Below are 25,219 nucleotides of genomic sequence, written 5' to 3' on the forward strand. Positions count from 1 at the left end.
ATTTGGATTATGTTTAGCTTCAAGGTTCTTGTAGTATGATTTTCGATTATATGGTATGTTGTTTGTATCTATACATTCCTTGAACTATTAGATAGCGGGTTAAATGATGATGATTTCTATTTTTATGAGCTCCCATTTTATCGGGCTAGTGTATAATGATTAAGCTTAGTAGAGGATTTCTAAGTAAATTCATTAATTCGCATTTTTCATCAATGCTTTTTAAAGATTAATTTAAGGATTCCTAACATTTCAATTTTTGTTTCTTGATTTCTTTAATAATAGTTAATCAATTATTTAGTCAGGAATCATGAGCATTTTGAAGCCTCTGTTAGCTGGCTTTTTTCTTCTCATGTTCTCTAACCTCGATAAGTGTTAAGATGGAATGTGTATTCAATAAGGGTGGCTAGACAGCTCAAAGGCGGATTCTGACTTTTCAACAAGCATTATTTGTCAGATTTTATATATTCAAAACTGTTTGTAATATATTAGGGGTATGCCCCTATATTGATTGTAATTTAAACATGTAGTAATGATGATTTGACTGGAGTATGCTCTTTTTAAAATGTAATAATATAGGACATGTCTCGGGCTAGACTAGAGGTTTTTTTATCCGTTCTTTCCTACCAATGCCAATTTGAACAAAGTGAAGCTATTGTAATTCAATTTTTTAATTAATAAAATTTATTAAAGCCTTGACCGTTTACGGATTTAAAAAAAGCCTTCAATGAATATAATAAAATTTATACCAAAAAATTTTTAAAAATAAAAAAACCTTTTTACCATTATTGAAAAAATAAACCAAAAAGCAATAAATTAAAACAATAAAAAAAAATCAAGAGAAATATTTTTAAAAATACAAAACTTAACTTTATTCCTATTTCATTTTTGTACACAACCAAAACAATGGATTAACATATTCCCAATCGAATTCGAACCAAATAAGATTGGAATTGCCCTTTTCTATTCTCATTCTGCATTCCATTTCCATTCTCATTCTCATTCCATTTTTCTATTCTAATTTTCAATTCTTATGCCGACGGATCCTTACCACATCCAATTTCAATTCCACTACTTCGAAGTATTTTACATGCTAACGATTGAGTACAACCAAGCTTTCCCGATGAATCTGCTTCTTTCATTTCAATTATAAAGAACTAAAACTCTTCAGATGATTTTGCTTTATTCGTTTGATTTGACTGAAACTGGTATACAATAGACATAGCTCAAATATGTAGTTTCAAATGCTAGTTAAGGTGGGTATGATACTACTATCACTTAGACAACAAGGGTTTTATTTCTATGATAGTGTAAAATTTAATAACAAATTTTCTGTTAGCTATGCCTTTGTTTGCCTCATTTTGGTTATCGTGCTTTGACAACTAATTGTACTGTATTAAAAGTTTGAGACGCCTCCCTTTACGAAGCACTAAAGTAAATTAAGAGTATTTCCACAATGTAAGACCAAACACAAAAATGTATGCACCTAAAATTACAACTTCATTTGATTATAAGAACATATCATGAATACCTTTTACATGGAATTCCACCAAAGCTCCCTATCAAAAAAGTGGAAGCCGCAGGCAGGCTGCTGCCAGCGTTCCAAAGGGGCAGAATTACTTTGATGACTCTTCAATAATGTAAGAATAATTCAAACGTTTCCAGAGATGCTGACGACTTTTATAAGGCCCAAACACATAAGGGGTTGGAGAAAAGACTAGCCAGGATGCCTGAGATAGAATATTGGCTGACAAAATTAGTTTTCATTTACAACCTGCAAAACATCTCCTATACGATTTTCAACACCAGCTCTGCCTTGCAAGAGAGTACATATATGGAGGTGGGTGATCAGCCGCTATTTCGTAGAGCAACCAAATGGCCTAGGCTTATTGGATAATCAGAACACTCGTCTTCACCTCAATTGAGCAGCCTATAATTACCCTTTGCAATATCAGATCTCCTCTCTGGACAACAAGTGCAATAATTCCAATATATTGTTCAGGAAAGCACAAGAACTAAAGGGATGAAATATCTTTACCTTCAGCAACAAAATATGATTCCATGGTATTTATCATAAAGACAACCTAAATGACGCCACTTTTGAGCCTCTCCATACGGGCTTGAAGTACAGATAATGCCTTCTCATCCTTTGGAGGTGCATCAACAGACTCTGGCAACGCCTGTAGAGTAGAAGGATCATTTACTTGAGAGAGCAGCAATCCATTGGAATAAGAATTCAAAGATCCAGTCACAGGATTTCCAGCAGCAGCAGCCTGTATGGTTTTCATTCTTTCCCTAATTGCATCCAACGCGCCACGTGGAGCAGAGTTACCTGAATTGTTTTCATCTTTTAAAGCAAGCACATTTGATAAGTTTCTAGTAGTCTATTGACGAGCAAAGCTTCAACAATAAAGGCAAAATACAGAGCATGTTTTACCTTCTGTAAAATTGTTGCTTTCATATTGACTAGCTAGGTAGCGTATCTGTGAAAGCTTCCTTGTATCATATTGATCGTAGGCCCCGGCATGAAAAGTTCCAGGGCCATTTCCATCTACAGGCTCCTGACGGTAGGAGAGCATGTTAGGAACCATCTGTAACCTATCATTCAGAGGAGAAGGTGGGGCAAGCTGTGAAGAAGAATAAGTGGGAGAAGAAACTGGGGGTGGTGTTGATATAGGCACACTGGAGGGTGTTCTGCCAGCTGCCGAATTCTTCTCCATCTGCGTGCCCAGACAAGAAACACGGAAAGCCTCAGCGGATCTATAAATAGATGTAAAAATGACAAATCTTTCCATATGAATGGTAGTTAGGCCTGTATTACCTGTGCTAAACCATCTCTAATGTACGTCCGAAATGCTTCACTTGCATTTTGTAGCTGTGAGAAAATATCTACCTGCAAGCAAATGCAATCATCAGTAACTGGTAATGAGTTTCAAAAAACTGTCTCTACATATTCCCCGATATTGGCTTCAACTGTTGGTACAAAGGATTAAAGATGTATTTAGAGTCTAGCATAGCAATCTTGTTAAAAACAAGGATGCCAGTATTTTTATCTAATGTGTAGTTGAGAAGCAAAATGTGTGGCTCTTGCCCTAAATTTTGGAAGAAAAAAACCCATGAGATGATATTGTAAATGATGAACTGCAATTTGTTCCGATCAAGGCAATCCTTGTACTAGTTTTTGTTTAACTGAAATGGTTTCTCCACATAGAGACTTGAAATTTCCACAACTGGGCTAAAATTGACAAGGAAAGTTAACATCACAGCCTTACCTGAGGGTGCATCTGAGTTATGCGATATAATTCATATAAACCAATTGAGCAAGTCTGTTTGTCGCCAATTTTCTTGAAAATTGCAGCAAGCTCTTGCTGAAAAGAACGGAGCAAGTACACATAGCATTTATATTAGAGACCTTAATCAATCATTGCTAGAAAGAACATAAAGACTACCTAACACCGCTTTAAAGCAACAAAAAAATCTAGAAGGGGTTATTTTCCACCTTTAACTGTCCATCTGCAGAGTGTGGTGCTGCTGATGTTGGACCATTTGGAGCTGAGTCTCCCCAGTTGGACTGACCAACCGCTCCAGCAGGGTTCAGCATTCTGGCAGCTGCCAATGTCTGAAATAAGGAGATGCAAGGCTCAGATAAACCATCGTTGCACTTTCTTTATTTATACTAAGAATACAAATAACTTATATGCATAAAGCTCCCTCCTGTAATATCTGTCATAGTTATAATCTCAAATCAAGATCTAATTTCATGTCTATAGCATGCAGTACTTCCTCCACCAAAAGTTTATACATAACAAATGCAATCCAGCCGTGGAAGTAGAATATATTGTTAACAAGAGGCTCACACAAATATATCACCTGAAGGTTAAGTTCAATGTAGGCAAGAATTATAGGCTGTGGTTCAATATCTATGGGAACCATAGATAAATGGCCCTTGATTGCAGTTCCACGAAGTTTGACTAATTCGTGCAATACAGTTTTAACCATACGCAATGGTTTATCATCTGCACCAGCTCTGTGATAATTTAATTAAATCAGTAACATGTTAGAACAAATATATTTATCACGTGTCGAGGAAATTTTTAGATACGTGCATTACAAATACCTCCTGCGAATTTCTTCTATCCCCAATTCTTGCAGATACTGATGTATGCTTTCCAGAAGTCGGTCAAGATCAACCTCAAAAATGGTACTTTGAAGAACCTGAATATGCAGAACATTAAAATCCAATTATTTGCTTGTCTTGGATTCCTCCAAGGTGCTAGAATCATTAGTTCAAAGAACAGGCGCCAGACATATCATTACCTTTGTCAACTTGATGAGACATTTGACAATCAGATCAGAGAATTTATGGCTTCTAATAGCATCGGCATCCCTAGACACTTGAGAGGGCCACTTAGAAGGATTTAGAGGTTGAAGAAGACGAATTAGAACTACAAAAGCTGAAGTTCTGTCTGCATTTTCCTGCAACATAGAAAAATTAAGATTTTGTCCTTGGGTACTCAATACAGAGAGCAAGATTTTTAATAATGTGGAATATTTTTCAAAAAGAAGAAGACAATATAGTTGGTGGATAAAAGACTTAACACAATAAAAGCCTTACAAGAATTTTCAGCATCAACACATTCAATGCTTTCAGTAGCTGACTCCCATCATCCACCAATTGAATCCTTTCATCCAGAAGCCATAAGAGAAGCTCGGTTATAAGATTATACAGCGTGTCTTCCTTCACCCCATGGGCAACCTTCTTTATTTGGAATGTCTGCATATTTATAGAACATTAAACAACTGATCCAAACGTCACTCGTAACAACACGAGAAAACTAAGATCTCTATGCAATTTACCTGCATAAGGGTGTTCAAGACATATTTACAAGACCTTGAAGATGCACCTATAAGGACAAGGCTAAATGTTTTGGAAACCTGAATCAACATAATAATAAAATGTTAGCTGGTAGTTGTCAACCCATAAAAATCTGAGAAAACTCAAAATTACATACATACAAACCTTTGTTGTTAAGCATGATACAAGTTGATCTGCGTCATTTACAAGGTCTTCCATAGCTGTGCTACTGGAATTATTATTAGCTTGGCTCAGCTCACAACAAACAAACTTCATACCTTCAACAGCCTGGACAACAGTGGAGACTCTAAGCTGAAATAAACATCTTCGATAAAAACTAATATTAATACAAGTTTCTTGACCATGATTTTGAAAAGAGTCTTCTTGATTTTAAGAATCAATTTATACAATTAAAAGGGAAATGGACAACTGTATTCTATAATAATAATAAATGTAAGCCATATAAGGAGAAAATGACATTATCTAATGACTAAAAGTAATAGCAATATGCTCTTTCTTATTCACTTCGAAAGCCAAATGATGGATATCAATTGTGGACAGAGACTGATATCTGGTCTAATGTATAAAATCTTAGTTACCGGATTCATGCCCTAGAGGCCGGATCTGGATCCGTGCCTGGATTCATCCAGATTCTTCCAGATTTTTTTTTGATTTATTGATTTTTTTTGTGATTATTTTCTTATAATCATAATGGCTTTGATCCATAGATTCATACCAGAATCATAAATTGATACTATGAAATGATTTAGTTTTAAAATTACGTATATTTCTCTCATTTTTTTGTGTGTGTGTGTGTATATATATATATATATGATCCATAGATTCATACCAGAATCATAAATTGATACTATGAAATGATTTAGTTTTAGAGTTATGTATATTTCTCTCATTTTTTAGTGTATATATATATATGTATGTATGTATGTGTATATATGTATATGTGTATATATATATGTATATGTATATGTGCGTGTGTGTGTGTATATATATACACACGAATCATAATTGGGAAAAAAAATTACGAATCCATGGATCCAATTCATGTGCCCGAATCAGATTCATTTCACGAATCGGTAACTAAGACAAAATCAATTTACATCACTCAAATAACCTGATCTGGTGATCCACAGTCAATAACATCAATTGCTGCTTTCCAATTGGATGGGCCTGTCGCTGGGCCATTCACAACTTGTTGATCTGCAAGGGCCTCAAAATGTCCATAGCTTGTGCGAATACTGCAAAGGGGACAACAGACATCAGGTAACTACTCTGTCCAGAGAAGTAAGATATAGAAAGGTGCAATTACATAGTTTCTGAAACTCAAAGAAGACATAAGTATCAACCTGAAGTACAAATGCCAAGAACAGAATCTTTGAACATTTAGTGGAAACAAATAGGTTGACCAACAATAACATTCCCAAGTACAAAGACCAATGTAAAACAACCAAACCTTGGCAAAACTGGAGCAGAAATAGGCCTTGGAATATAATCATCGCTTTGTTCAGCAGTCTCTAACCTGTAAATTGGAACACATCTTATATTAAACAATGTTTTGATTCCCAACCCAGAAACCTGTATCGTAAATTAGACAACTTGCTCTCTCTAGCAATAAGTTACCAATTAAACTGTCATATAATAGTACTGACTTAAACTAGCCAAGTTTTTATTATGGAGCTTGATAAATGGATAAATATAAGAATAATGATGCAAAATAGACAGAGTGAAACCATAGGAAAAGAAAACAGGACTATGTGCCCAATTATCAATGGTGTATTAAAAATGTTTAAGGTAACTACAAAAATTAGGTTTAAGATCTCTATAACATAGAAAATGAAGCAAGAAGACAGATTAAACTTAATACATATTAGATGGTTGCTGACAGGGAAAGAAATTCTAAGTTCCAGAGGATACTTTAAGACAGATGGAAAGCATTTCCGTACAAAGAAACATAAGCATGATATAAAGAAAAAGACAAATTGGTCTTCGGGAGCTATGATGGTAATCACAGCTTCCTGCCCTTTAATCCATACAATGGAGTCTCTAATCGTTATCCACAAAAATCAACTACAACAATGGGCAAAGACTCTAAAATCTTTATCTGAGGCTAGTCATTGCATCCAAAGAGACTTGTTTCACACTTTTGCTTTGGTTATTTAATCAAATGAAGGTTACATTTAGAAATTCCCATTATTCTTTCACATAATTATTATCCGACTTTCTTTATGCTTTACTAAGCCAGAACTTGCTTTGCACGGATTGCTTAGTGGAAGGCGATGTTTCTTCTGTAGATCACCCAAACAATCTCTGCATGCTAGAATAAGCAATCAGACAAACTTAAATCTAGGGGAAAAGGAAAAGATTGCAAAACCTTTTGAAACACCGTGATGGAGAAAAAATGTCTGATTTGTAGTAAACCAAGGGACTAGATACTACACACCCAAAAAATAATTGATTGTTTTTAAGATTCATCAGAATTCAAACCTGACCTACATGCTGAGATTCAATTCAGCATAAAAGGAAACACTTTTAGGAGATCATGTTTGCATGTACGTCTAATCATTAGAATCTCCAAGGGTCTACAAAGACAAAATTTAAAGCTCTTCCATAGAGATTAACTTCCTGAAAGTTCTCAACAAAGTGAGACTGTAAAACTGATAGAAATTGTTTTGGGAAGGACATCAGGTTATGTGAAGAACCATACTCTTTGTAGTTGGCTTAAATAGGTTAAGACTTACTAAGTTACTTCGTAGAATTTGGACCTAGTCAGGTTCTCAATTATATGGAAATGCAGTCTACTTAATCAATTTACTGAATGGGCTAGAATTTCTGATATCTATGCCATAACTTTTTGCATGAAATTAAGTTAGAATAAACTGGATTTTTATATCCTCTCTTCAAACTATTGTGATTTTAATATACAGAGTTCTCTTGCTGTTTGAGAAACAACAAAGAAACATGGTAAGCTTCCACTCAGAAAATTTAATATAAATGAGTTGCAGGTAATAGTGGGTACATAGTGATATATAAAACATCAAATTGTTAAATATGATATACCCAATTTCTCTGACTGAACGCCTTAACGCTGCTCTGGCCTCACCAGGCTTGCCTTCCTTTCTCTTCTCCATTTCACGAGCCTGACAAAACAGATATAAGCTAAATACATCAATACTCAAGTATCGAGGAAATTCCATCCTCAACTATCAGATCACTAAAGGAATAATTTGAAGCACCTTCCACTTGAATTTATCATCAAGCATACTCTTCTGAGCATCTGCTAACCTCCCCACGAATCTCCAGATATCATCACCTTCAAATTCAGATAGAAGCATTAAGAATTTAGCATAGGAAAATTATGATATTTGATCAACCAATAAACCTAATATCTTTCAGGATATCCATACAGAAAAAAATTGATAACAAAAGCAAAAGGCATGAAAAAGAATCCGACAAGCTTTAAAAAGTGGGACCTGAACTAATTAAGGAAAAATTCAGTTAAGTTGGAATCCCAAAGACCACCAATAATGGTGGAGAAGAAATCACATTCTGAATACAATAGGGGAGCAAGAGGGAAGGAAGATATTGTATACAAAATGAAAAATATGCAAACTTAATCTAGAAGCAAATGCTAGAAAACATGCTCACAAAAGTCAACTCACAGAAGGACAAAGAAAAGAGTTGAGAGTTTATGGATAAATAGTAAATTTAGACCAAATGGATGTGCAAGAGTTCTTAATCAAGTCATCGCACAATAACTTCAGCTTGAACAATAGGCTTTTAAAAAAAAGAACATGCACTATTGTTCTCTAGAATTTATGTGATCAAACACTGCCCAATCATTGGCACTTTCAAATAACCTTATTTAATACCAAAAGTGAGCTTTAAAGAAAAATGCTTAAAGGCTGCTGAAAAGTTGAAAGAAAAGAACTTTCAAGCAGATCTTATTATTAACAAAGTGAATATTAGAAATTAATTAAAAGGACCTAAAAATAAGCCTTCGTCCTAGCCTGAAAATAGAACAATAGAAACAGTCAGTGCCAGAATATAGTAATTTGCACACAGACATCCCTTAAAACTGTGAAGGAACTTTTCATTCTATAAGTACTGAATCCTCTAAAGAACGAACACCTCAACACCCTCAATCTGTCAATAACCTCACCATACCAACTTGATAACTCAAATCTGATGTCTTCCATAGAAAAGAAAAATTAGAATTGTAAGAGCTAAATATCCAGCTGTAAACTGAGATATACCTCATGGGGTTTAGTCAAAGTTGAAAAATGATTGATCATATAGAAGGACACTCACCACAAAGAGAGCTACGCAATGCTTCTGACATGCACTCTATCAAATAGATAGAACTTGCCTACTGTGAAGCTTTCAAAACTGCTACAAGTAGGAAATCAAGGATATGCTATCATATGCAACTTGATTCAATGTTTTCAGCAAGTTGAGTGGCTGACTCCGCCACCTGGTGAAGGATGAGGGTAGGTATATGTTTGACTCTTCAAGAACATATGACCAGTTGTTACTTGCAGAAACTTATTCTGGGCGCATAATTTTATTGTTGCTATTTCATGAAAAAGTCATAAACCAACCGCAGCCGGCCAAGAGCTTATTTTAGGTGTTTATATCTGTAGTACCTCTCACGTTTGCAGTCTGTACCTTGTCTATTTTGATTCAAGCGATACTTGATACTCTTATTTGGTACCTTATGATGACCCTTGGACTAGATGTTATACTTTGATTCAATACCATAGATGCTATACTGCTATGCTGTTCAATTTATCATATTTGCATGTTGATGCTATTTTGAGATGACAGTAGATCTATGATGATATCTGGTTTTATGGTTATTGGACATATTTGTTGATTATGTTATGTGATGGAGTTTATGCTATGGTGATTTACTTCATTCATGTATCTTTACGCTTTCTGCGAACGTGAGTGGTGTAAATGGATTAATTAGTTATTTAATGCATTAATTGCTTCGGCTATTATATTATATACAATTGCACTTGATCGTGTGTTTTAGTGTGCAGAATTTATATCCCTGGCAGTGGCACATGGAGTTAGTGATTCAGTGGTTCATAATTTACCAATGTCATCCCTGTATGGTCGATGTATCCTTATTTTAACTATTTTAAATTGAAACCTTTTGGTGATTAGTAAATCTGAACTCATTTGCGTTATGTGATATGACCAGTAAGTGTGTCTATGCATTTAGAAGTTCGTATTGTCGCAAAATTGTTAGGTGATTTTCTGTGATTTTGGGTTTTCGGGCTTTAAATCTTTTTGGTTTTAATTTCTGGCAACTTTGCCTTAGGTGAATTTCCATTACGAAGAATAACTTGTTTTTGTTTGGGTCGATTCGGAGTCTAGTTGCTATAGTTGGCTATTTGCCCTAATCGGCTATTCACTTGAAAAGTGACTAAGTGTTGAAAAAAGTGAATTCATTATTCACTTCTCACTTTTTGAAATAGAATATTTGAGAGCTTTTTGAGAATCCTCTTTTGAAGGATTCAAACTCTGTTCGTTCTGGGAGCTGTGAGTGTGGGTTTTTCGCGAGGTCAATCTCGTTGGATCTAGCTCGGGGAGTTTATGCTTTGCTGTCACTTTCAGTAGATTTGGCGGGTTATTTATTTTATTGCGCAGGTTTCGGTTTATGCCCCTTTTGCTATCAGGTAGGGTCTTCCCGTTTTATTGTTTTTACTTCGTTTCAGCTTCCGTTCTTGTAGCAGTATATTAGGAGGCTGAGAACTAGTGTTCCCCTCCATTTTTGTTTGTCGGTTCTGCCCAGTTGGTCGGGTATGAGCGTTTTTCCTATTTTCGGGATGGGGGTTTGAGATTTTGAGCCTTATGCTGGCCCTTTTTGCATACGGTGTCCAATTTCATTTATTTTTGAATTTTCGAGGTTTTTGCACCCAAACGCCAAATGGGTTTTTTATTTCAGAATTTTCCCAAAATTTGAGGTTTATACCTCGTTTTGCATGCCGCATTGTTTTCTTGGGTTGGCATGAGTTGGGTTGTGGACTTGGAGTATCCATTTGGATATCGGTCAGACCTTTATTGCACTTTTATGTTGCATTGGGATGCGTGTTGCATCCGTCCTCGATTTTGTTTTCGGATAAGGGACTTTCTGCTTCATGTTTCTCATCCAATCCTTGTGTTATGATCTTCGTGATGGTGGTGTGCCACCCACAAGTACATGCACATACGATTTTCGGAGGACTTGCTAGTTTTGACCTTCTGTGGCACTTCTGGAAGTTATGATCATTGGTGTTGGGTTGGGAATTTGTATGCCTACGGACACTCATCGTTGGATGAGCATGGGTAGGGGTGGGGTAGCATATGGAGGAGGCTTCTATCTTGCAACTTGGTGTTCATGGCACCGGAGGTTGGCAAAGGAAGCTTTATATAAGTGATAATTAAACAAAACATTGGGTGGTAATAAAACTTAAGATAATGAAAAGTTATGCAATCGTGTGATGGTTCCAAGGGAGTCCCTTGAGAGTGTTGCCACAGTGATCTAAACTTGGAGCATCTTCGATGCCAAGCGACTCTCCATGATGTTAGCCCCTACTTAGTAGCCCATTGAGATGTCTAACCAGTACCTATAGTATATGCATTGTCTTTGTCTTGGATTCAGTCATCATACTGCTTGGTGTGTGTATTAGCCATGGATGTTGTTTTGCGTGTGTTTGTGGTTGGATCATTATCTCCATCAGCACAGCGAGTGTGGACCTACAAGTGCCACGTGGTTGGGAGGTGTAGCTACCTTCACCACTGCTAGGGACTGGTGTACACAGACGGTCTTTTGTTCTAGCGCAACCATTGCTAGATGTTGACACTTGGTACTTCTGGTTCCAGAGTGTGCTTTCTTGTGGTTTTTATGCTATCATTGGAATGCTTGTATATCATGTTTAGATGATGTTATTTACTGACACATTTCCTTACTTTGATGATTAGCATGTGATAGGTGATGTTATCTATCTTGTAGGATTATCTTATGCTTTTCACTAGCATGTTAGATTTCCTTATGCTTATGATTGTAGCATGTTTTAGTAGTGGCGTCCCTATTACGATAGTACCAACAATCTGATTGGTGGCTTGGGATGTTATACACGGGGGATTGCTAGGACCCACGATAGTCTTATGATGCTATTGAGGGTTGGGAGGAACCGCGTACTTTGTTTTTTTCATTCACTGCAATGTTGCTTTCAATACTCTACGATGTTTTCCTTCTATTCTTTCCTTTGTTGTTTGAAAAGATGGTTAAATGTTATTTCTAGCATTTCGTTCTTCAGTTATGGTTCGAGTGTTCTTGCCTCGAAATGTGGATCCAGTACTCCCCGGTGTGGAGGAACTTTGTTTTGTAGTTTCCTTAGCTTTTTTCTGCTCTTTGTTCTTGCGTGCTAATTTGAGATCTCGCACAAGATTGTACTTTCTTGCACAAGAATGCAAGTCCTCGCATGGCATGTTGGGTTTCTTTGTGCAGCTTTGCACTTCTTTGCGCAAAACCCAACATCATTTTATGCTGTTGGAAAGGTGCTTCCTCGCACGAAAATGCACTTCTTCGCGAGGCATGCAGCACATCTTCGTGCAAAAACTGGAACTCTGTTGGCTTCATGTGGAAAACAAGGGCTATCTAGGCTTGTCAGAGAAAAGTTTGAAAGTTGGTTTTGGATACCCTTTTTGGTTTTTCACCTTTCTAATTCAAAACAGATTTCCTAAGGGGTTTAAAATATATCTTTTAAGTATAAGTTACTTATACTTAAGATATATTTTAATATATGCAACGAATCTTTTGAAATAGGTTCCAGACCTCTAAGAGCAAAGATAAAGATTCTAGGAAATTTTAGGGCTTCAGAAATTTAGACTCGGCCAAATTTTAGGGCTTCAGGATTTTAGACTTAGCCAATTTTCAAAAGTCAGCTTTTTGTCTTTCAACTTGGTGGATCTCTTATGTTTTCTTGTTATGTTTTTGGTCAGTGGTGATGCTTGGAGATCCGTTGGTGTTGGATGATTGGCAATCTTCCATTGCAATCTTTGTCATCCGTGTATGTTGTTGTTATGTGCACTTACACTTATTAAAAAAAAAAAATCTTGCTTTTTATTCATCCTTGTTTCCAAGGATCTCTGAGCAGGGCATTACAATATCACTTGACAGTCCTCTTTGCAAAGAGGCACTTATATTTCTTGTTGTCACCACACTGACCTATTTTCCTTTTAAATGTCCATTCCAGTCATCTAAATGTCCTTTTTACCTTCCCATGACACTCCACTGCCGTCACAAACCTTCACTCAGAGATTTATAATTTATCTTCTTATAACTCACTAAAGGTGGATCTCACTAACTTCTTCAACCACATCATATGTCAAGTTTCATTTGCTACCTTACAATACATAATCATCATATACTCCAACATGAACAAATTTAGCTTTTATTTTAATTAAAAATAATATCTGACTAAGGTCATTGCCCGCCCACAATACCTCACTCACCACTGGACTCATGCCCTACACATCTCTTTGGGGTCTATTAGAGTAGGCTCCCATCAGTTACGCATTTAAACCTATCACCAAATTGACAGAGAGGACAAGATCTGCTGTCTTTTCCTCCTTGGAGAGACAAAATCTGAGACCCCTTTTATTTTTTGTTTCCCCATCCATGACGAGATCAAGGGGAGGTTTTGTTGTTTATTTAGAGAGAATGGATCCCTTTCTTCCTTTTTCAAATACATTGATCAACACTATCTTGCACTTTATCTCTAGGAGGCCATGTGGCTTCAAGATCAAACTTTGTTGCTTTAGTTCCCATCAAGGCAGACTTCTGAGCAGCTTGTCACCTCCTTTTTTATTCCAGTATCTCTTGCTTGGGGGACAAAGCGATCACTTTGTTAGCATGAATGCTGATGATATTCTTGTGGGCGAGTATCCTAGCATTGTTGGAGCATTGGAGAGATTGATAGCATGACTGTGTGTTCCATTCATGACTATATGTGTCATTGATGTCAACATACTATGAAGATTGGCAAAGTAGCAAACAGAGATAGAGATCGTAAGGATAAAGGGTTGAAGATGAGGTCAAACGCAATTGGGGACATGTTCTACAGAGTGTCCTAATGACGTGTCTAAGAGCGCATGCAAAAAGTCAAAGACTAGTAGCAATTATTCAAGATTTACAAAAGACAATTTGCAAATAGAGTTCCTAAGTAGTAGTTTTTGGTGATCGGATTATATCTCCTAACAGGGATAGAATCTGAATGAGTGAAGTTAAACAAAAGAAGAAAACATCCTGATGATGACATCAGTGAATGCCTGAAGTCCGAGGTCACACATGTGAAGATTTGTAAAGACTTTGAGCTGACAGTATTATGTAATTATGAAAAGATGTAATGTAGTGTGTTATCTTAATGAGGTCCTATTGTAATTGTAATTGGGAAAGCCTCAAGGCCGACTCAATGAATTATTTTGAGGACTTGGTATAAAGCAAAGTTATTTTCTTTGTGATGAAGAGAGTAAGGCAAGTGAGCAAGTGTATGTGATAAGTAGAGAAGATTAGTAAGTGGGAATAAGCAATCAAAGGGATTATTGTAATGCGAAGTTGGAGATTTGAGAAGTGTTTGGTGCAAGAAAGGAAAGGTAAGAGGACAAAGCAAGAGTTGAGTTGTTGAGATCAGTTGTATTTCTATTATTCTGAATCGAATAATATAGAGGCCAGTTGGACAGTGAGTTCGGTGGTCTTGCCCCTGAAGTTGTTTGGATAGTGGGTCCTTCTGCCTTTTACAACTCCTAACAGGGTTGGAATCTCGTCATAGGGATTCAAAGACTCCTAACAGGGACTGATATGTATTGAATGTATTTCATTGACTCCTAAGAAAGTCTATCCTCTTACAAGGAGCTTATATATTAGTACATCATTTTGTGGGTACCATCCCCACTAGGGTTTTCCCTCTAATCAAGGGTTTCCCTAGTTAACATATATGGTGTTATTGTGTATGTGTATCTTCTTATAGTTATTTATATTGATCACATGTTTGAGGCTTAATAAGATTGATAAAAGTAATATTATCTCATAGCTGATTCACCTCCCCCCCACCTCTCAGTTATATAATACATCAACCTTCCCTCAAGCCACACCAAATCTGTGAGACCTTGCTAAGGGCACACTCAACCTTCCCTCGAGCTACACCAGATTTGTGAGACCTTGCTGAGGGCAAACTCAACAATCTCACTCTATGGGCCTGCAGCTCCCTAAGACGATTCAGGACACACCCTCACCTTGGACTGTATCCTTTGGTTCTGGCCTACTTCTTGTTTGTGAGGAGTATCTAGCTTTATTTCCCTCGTTCTTTTTCTTTCTTGCTTGTTCTTTCTACGACCACTATTTGGTGCTCTTCCTACTAGGTGTTTCGTTGTACTCTTTTTAGCCCATAGATCTTCATGGTCTCTTGTTGGACATTAATAAATTTATGTTATCTTATCTCATCACAAATTACAATTCCATTTGAAGGTATTAGATGGGAATTTATATTGTAGTTTATCTTCTTTGTATACTTTTGATTGACCATGGAAGCGTATAATGCACTTTAAACATAAAGAGAAGTTTCAAAAATATAAATTCATTCAAAATCAAACTCCAACAGAAAGATGTCATAGCTTTCTGATCGGGTAAAATTAGAATAAGAGAAAAAGTGTCTTAATTAACTTAATGCAAACTATGTTCAATAGAAATAATGTAACATTTATTACATGAACAACAAGCTAGTTACTAGTGCCTTCAACGAATTGCAAGAAAAATGCTACTTGACAAGGGAGTATGCCCCACATTCATCATAAATTGAAAGTTGACAAGTATATCCATTGAAAGAAAAAACCCGAAGGAAAACTCAGTATCATAAATATCTAGTACAAGTAAAATTAGAATTCTTAAAAAAAGCATATTAATTAAACTTAACACAAACTGTGAAAAAGAGAAATAATAAAACATTTTATCGTATGATATAAACTTTCAAAGATAAATAGAAAACTCGTATAATAAAACGAGACATCTCATTGCCCCAATGACCTTGGAATCCTAAACTTGGGGAAATTTGAATAAAATTTGAGCAAGAAACATGGGATGAGAATGAAAAAATTACAATTGGAAGACCCTTTTGACATATGTCACACCCCATATCTTTTCAAAAGAAATTTAAAGACAACAATGAAAGATAAAACCTTAAAGTATGTTCATAAAAAGGAAATAACATATGTGAAGAAGGCTGACTCAAAGAATGAAGATGACATCATCAAATTCATAAATTGGGAAAAGAAAAGCATTCACCATAGAGGTACATTCTTCCATTGATATGTACTCTACTGGTCTGGGGTGATTATCACATCAATGCTCCAAGTTCAAAATTCAAATGCATCAAAGTAAAAAACAAATTGGCATCTTAAGAGAAATATTTGATTTGGCACTTCACAAACAAGTTGTTCCTAGCACAATAAATAATTGACCAAATACTAACATGGCACACCTAAACAAGCGTCCATACTGAAGTCCGTGAATCTTAAACAGAGAAAAGAAGACAAATTGATCCTTGCACACAGAAAAATCCTTGTTTCTTTTACATGTTAGAATTTAGAACTTAAAAATCGAACTTCCATCAACTTGTGTACAAAGGAGAGATACAATGACCAATAGTTTTGTGGCACGATTATAGGATTTCTATGTGAATTTTGAACTATTGGGGTTAAACTGTTGGCAGACTGGTGATCGTCTAGATTCTAGATACCTTAGCAACTTTTCTAGTGCTAAAATGCAGAGAGATTACAAGCAAAAAGTAAAGAGTGAAAAGATTAGAGTTTTCATTTAGAAATGGACAATAAGCCTTAAAATGGTTTGAGATATGAAAATATTAGAATCTGTACTGCTAGATTGACAAATTAAAAAAACAGTAAATCATATATTACAAACATAAATTCCTACTAGTCTGATTTCTTTGATCACTCAAACAATCATATTTTGTGGAATAAAACTGTATTGAATGCTTCAAATGTCAGCCAAATAGTACCAAGTATTTTGTATGCAATTGCCAGAGTGTTAAGTGCAGCTTTCCGAAGTTCACCATCCCTTTCTGATGTCAATCCAGCAACAATCTGCAGGGCCTTTGATGGGACAGCTATCTGCTCTCGAAGATGTTAAACAAATTAGCATCCTGTTGGCCTATATTCTGCTACAAGTGACTTCAGGGAAGCTTCTTTTTCAAAAGATAAGACAACAAACCTCAACTCCATAGTGATCAATCATAAATCCTATATGATCTACACATTCGATTTTCGAGCGATTGTTCTTTGAACGCAGGCCTTCCAATATATATGCAAAAAGCTTTGGTGGTGGATAAATACTAGCAATAAGTTTTGTTAGCTCCCTCATCTTTTCACGCACTTTCTCAATATTGTGCCCTGACTGCATGATAATAGAGCATAATTTAAATAATCATAAAAATGCAACAATTGTGACTTTTAGGAGTAAATAGCACGAGCAATATAATTTTATTTTCATTTACATGCAGAATGTTTATTTATTACAGAAAAAAAATGAGAAATAGATTTGTAGCACAGCATACCTTCTCCATTAAGCAAGGAAGCAAAATATTAGCTTCATATTCAGTCAACATATAACCTTCATTCTTCAAACCATCTACAAATTCTGGAAGAAACTCAAGAACCTATTCCAAAAATAGCATTGATAAGATAGAATGCCGAAACAATTTTAAAAATGCAAGTCAATAAAATGAATCAAAATCCATACCTTTAATAAGCAAGTAGTGTTGGACTCACAGAACCGAAGTACAGTCCATTTTAAGAGAATATCTACTATTTCTATCATCTCCTTGATATGAGAATGTATTGCCTGTATAACAAATGTTTTCCCCACTTGCAAATAAATATGAGTCAAATAAACTGTAGAAAGAATATATGCCTATTTTTTCTAAACAATTCTAGGGATAAACAGAAAACCTTTTGTAACAAGTCCAAGCCATCAACATGCTTCTTGAAATCTGAACTCAGTAAGCGCCGATGCAAATCTTCCCGTAAATGCTTTACAAGATCATTCTGCAAACAAAAAAACATCAACTCTCCTAAGAAGATTTCATATAATCATAATCTAAAATTAGATTTATCAGTGGGCACACAGACCTCTAGCTCTTGAATCTGTTCCAGACGAGGCTCCTCAAACTTATGCTTTCGTGAGATGGGCCTTTCTCTATCTTCCTGTTAGAATTACAAATTTGTAGATAAACAGGTACCACATTCTTTATGTATGAAAGATATTTTTTAGATAATAGAAATTATAGTAAATTATATTGCTCTAGGACACCAAAAATAGAGTACTCAAACAAATAGCAACACAGAAGCTGTTGGCCTTGCAATTTTTCTCTAAATACTAACTTTATTAGAATCTTTTAAGTTGAACAAAGCTTGTCCTTGAACTGCATAATCCTGAGCAGCCAATGCAACTGCTTGCTTTGAAGCCTTAGTGGGAAAAGTTCTCTGTAAATGAGATGTCATAAAACAACCTATGTAAAAAATTTGGCACACTCAAAAATAATTCCATTCATTGAATTTACCAAGCTATTTAACAATACTATATAATTTACTGAGACTGGAGAACTTTTTAATTACAAGAAACTTACAGAAGCTGTGACTTTGTGACTGGATCTTGAAGATGAGCGTTCCCCACTGCCATTTGCAGTGGACTTCACACTTTTACCTCCTGATCTTGGTCCAGGAGTTGCAATTATAGCCTTTGATGGCTCCGAAATTTCTGTTGGAAATTAGAAAAGAGAATTGCTTTCAACACAAGATGAAACTGAAATGAGAAAATGGAGAATCAATTTCAACAAAGCATGCAAGTAACAAAGGAAAATGTACAATTATAGGTCCTGCAACAAGCAATGCAACAATGATACAGACCCTGAAGTACACCGGTTCTCTGGCGTTCAAGGACAGCTGTCAAAGCAGGACCTTGCAATTCTTTCATGGCCTTTGCTATCTAAGACCCACAAAACATATAATCATCATTAGTTTCCTGCTGAATCCAGATTATAAGAAAATGATACTAAAAGTATATTAAATCAAAATGTCAATAAACAAACAGAAGTACCATTTCTTGCCCACAGACTCGGGTTACTTCAGCCAGACAAGCTTCTGCTGCTTTACGAACATCAACAGACTTATCCTGCCAACATCAAACAAAAAAGTTGGGAACATCAATATGGGCTTCAGCCTAACAAAGAAAGATGCACTGATAAGGATTTACCAGATGTAAAAACACAATATATGGAAACTTCATTACCAGTACCTATGTCAATCAAATGTAGCAGCAAGCATTATTAAGAAAGTTAAAATGGTTTCAATAGGGGTAAAGATTGGTTTGTTTTAATTTCAAAAATGCATTCTTATATCAAAGGTACACAAGCAGTAATTAAAATTCCTCATTACAGCAACAAAATGCCATAGTATGGCATTGAAAACACGGAGACTCTACCCAGCAATCAGACAACACATTTACTTTATTTCACAATTAATAAAAAATAGATCTGAAGGCATTTTAATTTTCAATTAACTACTAAGTTCAAAAAAAAGAGTGCAGTCTGATGTCTGCAAAGGCAATATGCTGAAAACACCGTGGAGAGAAGCTCCTCTAAGAGTAAATAATTATTTATTCACAAGTTTAAGTTTACTTAGGCTAATGACTAGGTGGTTGAATTACTTTATTAATATTTTATTGTTTACCTACAATATTACGTGGGCTGATAGTTGGCAAATAGTTGTTGGGTGGTTGTACCTGCCCTCACACCTCATTGGTGCTAGCATCCTCACTTGTGCCTTTGTAAGTAGATCTTGTGTGCATTGTTTATCTCAATCTCAGCAATACATTTCATTTCCTGGTAAATTCTGTATCATTCTCTCTGTGGAAGTATCTGTGTTCGTGATCCTGTCAACTTGGGAGCATTGCTTCAACAGCTGCTACGGTCAAAGTTTGACATAAATAGACAACCTCTAGAGGAAAAATAAGGCAGCAGATCAGTTGGAACCAAGAAAGGAATCCAAACTAGCAGCTTGCAAAAGTCCAAGTTACTTTTCCTTCCCAGACCCATTGTTGAGGATAACTTTGGAATCAATCATAGACTTGGGTATCAAGGTAATTTAGCCTTAGGCCATGAGAGATGCCAATATATTACAATCAATGATTTAAAGACTATTGCCTCCTACGGTGTCCTTGGTCATCAGCATTGTCAATATTAGGAATTCCTAAAACTTCAAAGTATCAAAATCTTTGTTACTTGGCTTCCTACTTTTAGTTAATCCCTAGACACCCGCAGGCCTATATTATCCCATATGGAAACAAGAAAAATAAATCAACATATGCCCCCAATATCACTTCCTCTGTCATCATCCCTCCTACCTAATGTTTTCTCATATCAATGGTCACATGGCTTGCTGATTGCTCGTCTAGATGAGGATTTGTTCAATAATTACCAGAAATGTACTTAACACAATCTTGTACTTGGCACAAACTTGAACTTGAAAAATATTAGTAGACTAAACAATGTATATGAATAGTTTACCAAAAATATTATTTTTGAAAAAAAATAGTCAAACCATTCCAAAATTAGCAAAATCAGGCAACATGCTTCATTTTGGTCTATACAGTCTATGCACAATGATGAGAAGCTTGTTGAGTACTCAAAGACTCGCAACACAAGTATGTTCCCACTACTTATAAATTTAGACAACACTATAGCAACAAGAAGTGGCATTTGTGTCTCTACAACAAGTAGAAAACAAGCTTTATGTTTTCAACCATCCCATCCACAAAGAGATTTGTGGTAGGTATCATTCTTTCTATAGGCTTAGAAGGTTTCCCACTCATCTTCCTATATTATACAGATTAGAGATACTTGGACCATCCCTCGGGAAGATATCACTTTCAAACATAAGGCCTCTAAGACTTTCAAGATCTAATAACAAGTCACAAGACAATTACCTCCAAGTGACACTATTAAAGCATCATGTTGTGACTTTTTCACACATCGCCCCATACCAAATCGGGACCCCCTTTTTTTGTTGTTAGCCTTGAGTCCTTGACTTTTTGGCTTTCGTTCCTAGTAGTTTTTGGCTCAATTCCATTAGGTTCCCCATGTTTAGAATGAGAATTGGTAAAATTGGCAAAGTCCAGAAAATTGTCATCTACCTAGCTCCTAGAATGGAAACTGTGCATTCGTCAATGAATTAGGTCAAATGTGACTGAGAATTGATCTTTGAAAAAAGAATGCCAATGAAATTTTGACTGTTTTGAGTCTTGACCTACTTAATATTTTGGAAATGTCTAATTTTAGTAAGTTTCGCTGCAGCTCAAAATGGCCTTATTTTGAGTTTGGAAGAACTTACTAGTTTTAGCAAAGTTTGTTTTTAGTGGATTTCACTCCCTCTCGGATTGGCCTTAATTTAAATTTGGAACTTACTATTTTTAGTAAGTTTCACTGCAGCTCAAAATGGCCTTATTTTGAGTTTGGAAGAACTTACTAGTTTTAGAGAAGTCTATTTTTAGTGAATTTCACTGCCTCCTAGATTGGCCTTATTTTGACTATGGAGCAACTTAGTATTTTTTGAAAGTCTATTTTTGGCAGGTCTATCTTCGCAACAAGTGACCTCTAGATGATAAAGAGACAAAAGGGTATCCAATTCTATATCAAAAGAATGAGTGGGGCAAACAAGTTAAGTTTGAAGAATGACTCAAAAAAATAGGGAAAAGGAAAAGAGATGGAATTCCACCAAGTCAAGGAATTTCCTTGAATTGCAAAAAGGTTGTGTTAATAAATTTCTCTTAGTTACCGAATTCATGCTCTAGAGGCCGGATCCAGACCCAGATTCGGACCTGATCCAAGTTCGGATTTGGATCCAATCCGGATCCAAGTTCGGATTTGGATCCAATCCGGATCCAAATTCATGCTTGGATTCGTCTAGATTCTTCCAAAAGAAATCTGCTTTTTTCTTTTTTCTTTAATTTTTTTTTTTTCCAATTATTTTCTTATAATCATAACAGCTTTGATCCATAGATTCATACCACAATCAAAAATTCATACCATGAAATGATTTAGTTTTAGGATTATGTATATTTCTCTCATTTTTTAGCATATATAATGCGTGCACACACATGCGTGCGTGCACACACACACACACGCACGCACGCACGTATATCCACACGAATCATAATTGTGGGGAGGGGGGGGGGGGGGAATCACGAATCCACGCATCCGATTCACATGCCCAAATCGGATTCGCTTCATGAATAGGTAACTAATGGTTGTGTTGGAAAATTTATCCTCCATTGAAGGAGAAAATGGTTGTGATGGAAAATTTCTCCTTGATGGAAGGAAAAATGGCCAAGTATTGGAAACTTTCTCCTTAATGGAAGAAAAAATGGTTATGTTGGAAATTTCTCCTTAATTGAAGGAAAAATGGCCAAGTGTTGGAAATTTCTCCTCCAAAGAAGAAAATAAGGTTGTGTTGGAAATTTCTCCTTCATGAAAGAAAACATGGTTGTGTTGGAAAATTTCTCCTTCATGGAAGAAAACATGGTTGTGTTGGAAAAAATTTCCTTATAGAAGAAAATGACTTAAGTGTTGGAAAATTTCTCCTCTGTGGAAGAAATTGCAAAGAATTGATAAACTTTGGATAAGTATGGAAATTCCCTCCCCAGGTCTCAAATTTCACCCTCTTCAAGTGTGCCCCATGGGTTGAGAGTTTTTCCTTCATGGAAGAAAATGGTTGTGTTGGAAAATTTATCCTCCATTAAAGGAAAAAATGGTTGTGTTGGAAAATCTCTCCATGGAAGAAAAATGAAGTATTGGATAACCTCCTTAATGGAAGAAAAAATGGCTATGCTGGAAATTTCTCCTTCATGGAAGAAAAAATGTAAAGTGTTGGAAATTTCTCCTCCAAAGAAGAAAATAACGTTGTGTTGAAAATTTCTCCTTCATGGAAGAAAACATGGTTGTGTTGGAAAATTTCTCATTATAGAAGAAAATGACTTAAGTGTTGGAAAATTTCTCCTCCGTGGAATAAATTGCAAAGAATTGATAAACTTTGGCTAAGTATGGAAATTCCCTCCCTAGGTCTCAAATTTCACCCTCTTCAAGTGTGTCCCCATCGGTTGAGAAATGTTGATCAAGATAAACAACAAAAGTGAAATTATTGGAAAATAAAAGAAAAACATGACAAAGTAATTTTAATGCATGAGAAGACAAAGTTGTAAAGTTTTGAAGAGAGGGAGAGAGAGAGAGAGAGAGAGAGAGAGAGAGGGAGTTTTGGAGAGAGAAAATATATTTCTAGAGAGATGAATTTGCATAGAAGTAGAAGAATTGGAGAAAAGGCGTGAGAAAGTTAGAGAAACGATTTTTAAAGAGAGTTTTAGAGAGAGAATATGAAAAAAATTATGTGATTCTTATGTTGATTATTCCATTTTGCAAGAGGAAGAATTATGTCCCACATGATCAAGGATGACATTCAAGTTCCAAAACTCAAGTTGCAGTGTTAAAGACGTCCAAGTTTCAAGTGCCCCAGATCAAGGCATTCAATGTCTAGGACTTTAAAAGATCAAAGTTCAAACCAAAAATCCAAAAGCTTGGCTAAGGGAAGTTCAATGTGAAGAAACTCCAAAATGACATAATCATCAACAAAGGATTTTAATCCTTAAATTTACAATCAAGTACATGGAAGAATGAAAATGTTCAAGCAGAGATAGTTTCATAAGGAGTATTCAAAGTTGAATGCGGGTTACAAAATGATGCAATTAGCAGATACTCGACCGTAGATGACACCCAAAATGTTGACATGGTACCCAGTCGTCTTCACTAGCTAGTCAAATATCCCTAAGTCAAAGTTCATTGTATTTAAGGAACAGAATCAAGCATAAGCTATTCCTAGCAAAGGAGCATTTAATGCATAATGGATAGTTATTTCACTCTACTCTCCTACTGAATGAACATGCATAGTGGATATTTATTACCCCATTAAGAAAATTGTTTTCTCTTCATTGATCTATGTGGACCCATGCATTAATTGTAGATTCTCTTTCTTTGGCCTAACCCTAATTAGGGTTAACATGATGCAATCTAAGTCGTTAGTCTTTGATGCAAGTAAGGTCGCACTAGGATTAGGTAAAGTACAAACTAGCCTAGGTGAGTTCCAAAGCCAAGCTACTTCCCAATATGGGTCAGGCCACAAGGTAATAGATACTGAATTATTTTCCCAATCTATCTAATCACTTTCAACCCCTTGTCCCAACTCCCACATCCAAAACTCTACCTAACTCCAATTTGACTCCTTACCTTCCCTCAACCTATTGGGTGGATATTTTGCGACCGATAGTTTGTGCAAACCCAATCACAAAATAGGAAAACCAGCCATAGTGTATGAGACAAAGCCTCTCCTACCTTAAAGGGAAGGCTGCCCCTTCTCGCCATTCCTTAGATCAACTCAAGGTAAGCAAGAAGTTGAGAAATTTGTAAGGGGTGTTACCAATATTCTTTCCTCTTAACTTTTAGGAAAGAATCCACTTACCAGCGGAGCGAGTAATGGACAAGATTAAATCTCTAACTACACTTGTATCTAATAGCTAGAAACAATGATACCCATACCAAACACTAACTCAAAGCCTAATTGAAAGTTATCGGTTTGGCTCTAAATCTTGATTGTCTAATTTATAAGAAAAATCACTACTATTGGAGCACAAAGACTTCCAGAAGTAGATGATTTCTATAAGAAAAACCTCTACAATTGGGGTGCAAAGACTTCCAGAAGTAGGGAAATTTTGACTATTTGTTGTGAACTTGAGATGGTAATACAAGGTACAGTCAAAGCATCTAGTCTATGTATCACCATAATTGTTCCAAGTCAAAGCTTCAACTTTGATTGTTTCTTGACTCACTATGCTCTATTATTTATACATACAACAAAACATTAATTAAAGACAATAGACACAAATTACTATCAAAGCTTCCAATTTGTGCTATCATGATTGCTTCTAGTTAAAGCTTCGAATCCGATTGCTTCTTTTTATTCATTTTTCTTCCAAATTGGTACTACACAATCAAAGTTATGCTCGCACAAGTTTGGCAGAGCTTTCTTGCATACAACAAAAGATGATTTTAACAATGAGGGGCACTTATATAGGGAAAAGAAGTGACAGAAAGGACAAAAAGGTGGAACTCACCCACCTTGACCTAGTCAAACTAGGCGAGAAGAATTATTGGATGACATGTCACGAGAACATGCAATCGAGTTGCA

General features: G+C 35.9%; 1 protein-coding gene across 3 annotated transcripts in view; it reads right to left on the reverse strand.

The window, feature by feature from the left end:
- Positions 1-1,478: 1,478 nt before the first annotated feature.
- LOC149564921 (protein MOR1-like) overlaps positions 1,479-25,219 on the reverse strand; it is a 102,297-nt gene continuing 78,556 nt past the window's right edge. For 2 of the 3 annotated variants that reach the window (XM_089818458.1, XM_089818460.1), the window contains 26 exons: positions 19,029-19,103; positions 18,839-18,917; positions 18,559-18,689; positions 18,314-18,415; positions 18,062-18,136; positions 17,882-17,977; positions 17,673-17,774; positions 17,488-17,589; positions 17,145-17,327; positions 16,933-17,044; positions 8,104-8,180; positions 7,928-8,007; positions 6,324-6,389; positions 5,985-6,108; positions 5,018-5,140; positions 4,855-4,932; positions 4,613-4,771; positions 4,315-4,473; positions 4,115-4,212; positions 3,868-4,024; positions 3,497-3,616; positions 3,270-3,365; positions 2,819-2,890; positions 2,435-2,717; positions 2,036-2,344; positions 1,479-1,927 (listed from right to left, as the gene is read on the reverse strand). In XM_089818458.1, coding sequence (XP_089674584.1) covers positions 2,082-2,344; positions 2,435-2,717; positions 2,819-2,890; positions 3,270-3,365; positions 3,497-3,616; positions 3,868-4,024; positions 4,115-4,212; positions 4,315-4,473; positions 4,613-4,771; positions 4,855-4,932; positions 5,018-5,140; positions 5,985-6,108; positions 6,324-6,389; positions 7,928-8,007; positions 8,104-8,180; positions 16,933-17,044; positions 17,145-17,327; positions 17,488-17,589; positions 17,673-17,774; positions 17,882-17,977; positions 18,062-18,136; positions 18,314-18,415; positions 18,559-18,689; positions 18,839-18,917; positions 19,029-19,103 — 3,012 coding nt within the window. In that variant the 3' untranslated portion in view covers positions 1,479-1,927; positions 2,036-2,081. The remainder of the gene's footprint in view (positions 1,928-2,035; positions 2,345-2,434; positions 2,718-2,818; positions 2,891-3,269; positions 3,366-3,496; positions 3,617-3,867; positions 4,025-4,114; positions 4,213-4,314; positions 4,474-4,612; positions 4,772-4,854; positions 4,933-5,017; positions 5,141-5,984; positions 6,109-6,323; positions 6,390-7,927; positions 8,008-8,103; positions 8,181-16,932; positions 17,045-17,144; positions 17,328-17,487; positions 17,590-17,672; positions 17,775-17,881; positions 17,978-18,061; positions 18,137-18,313; positions 18,416-18,558; positions 18,690-18,838; positions 18,918-19,028; positions 19,104-25,219) is intronic. The other variant, XM_089818459.1, reaches the window with a different exon arrangement.

Source organism: Cupressus sempervirens, chromosome 3 (genome assembly GCF_028749045.1).
Source record: "Cupressus sempervirens isolate cs-2001-9-10 chromosome 3, ASM2874904v1, whole genome shotgun sequence".
In the NCBI taxonomy this organism is placed as follows: Eukaryota; Viridiplantae; Streptophyta; class Pinopsida; order Cupressales; family Cupressaceae; genus Cupressus; species Cupressus sempervirens.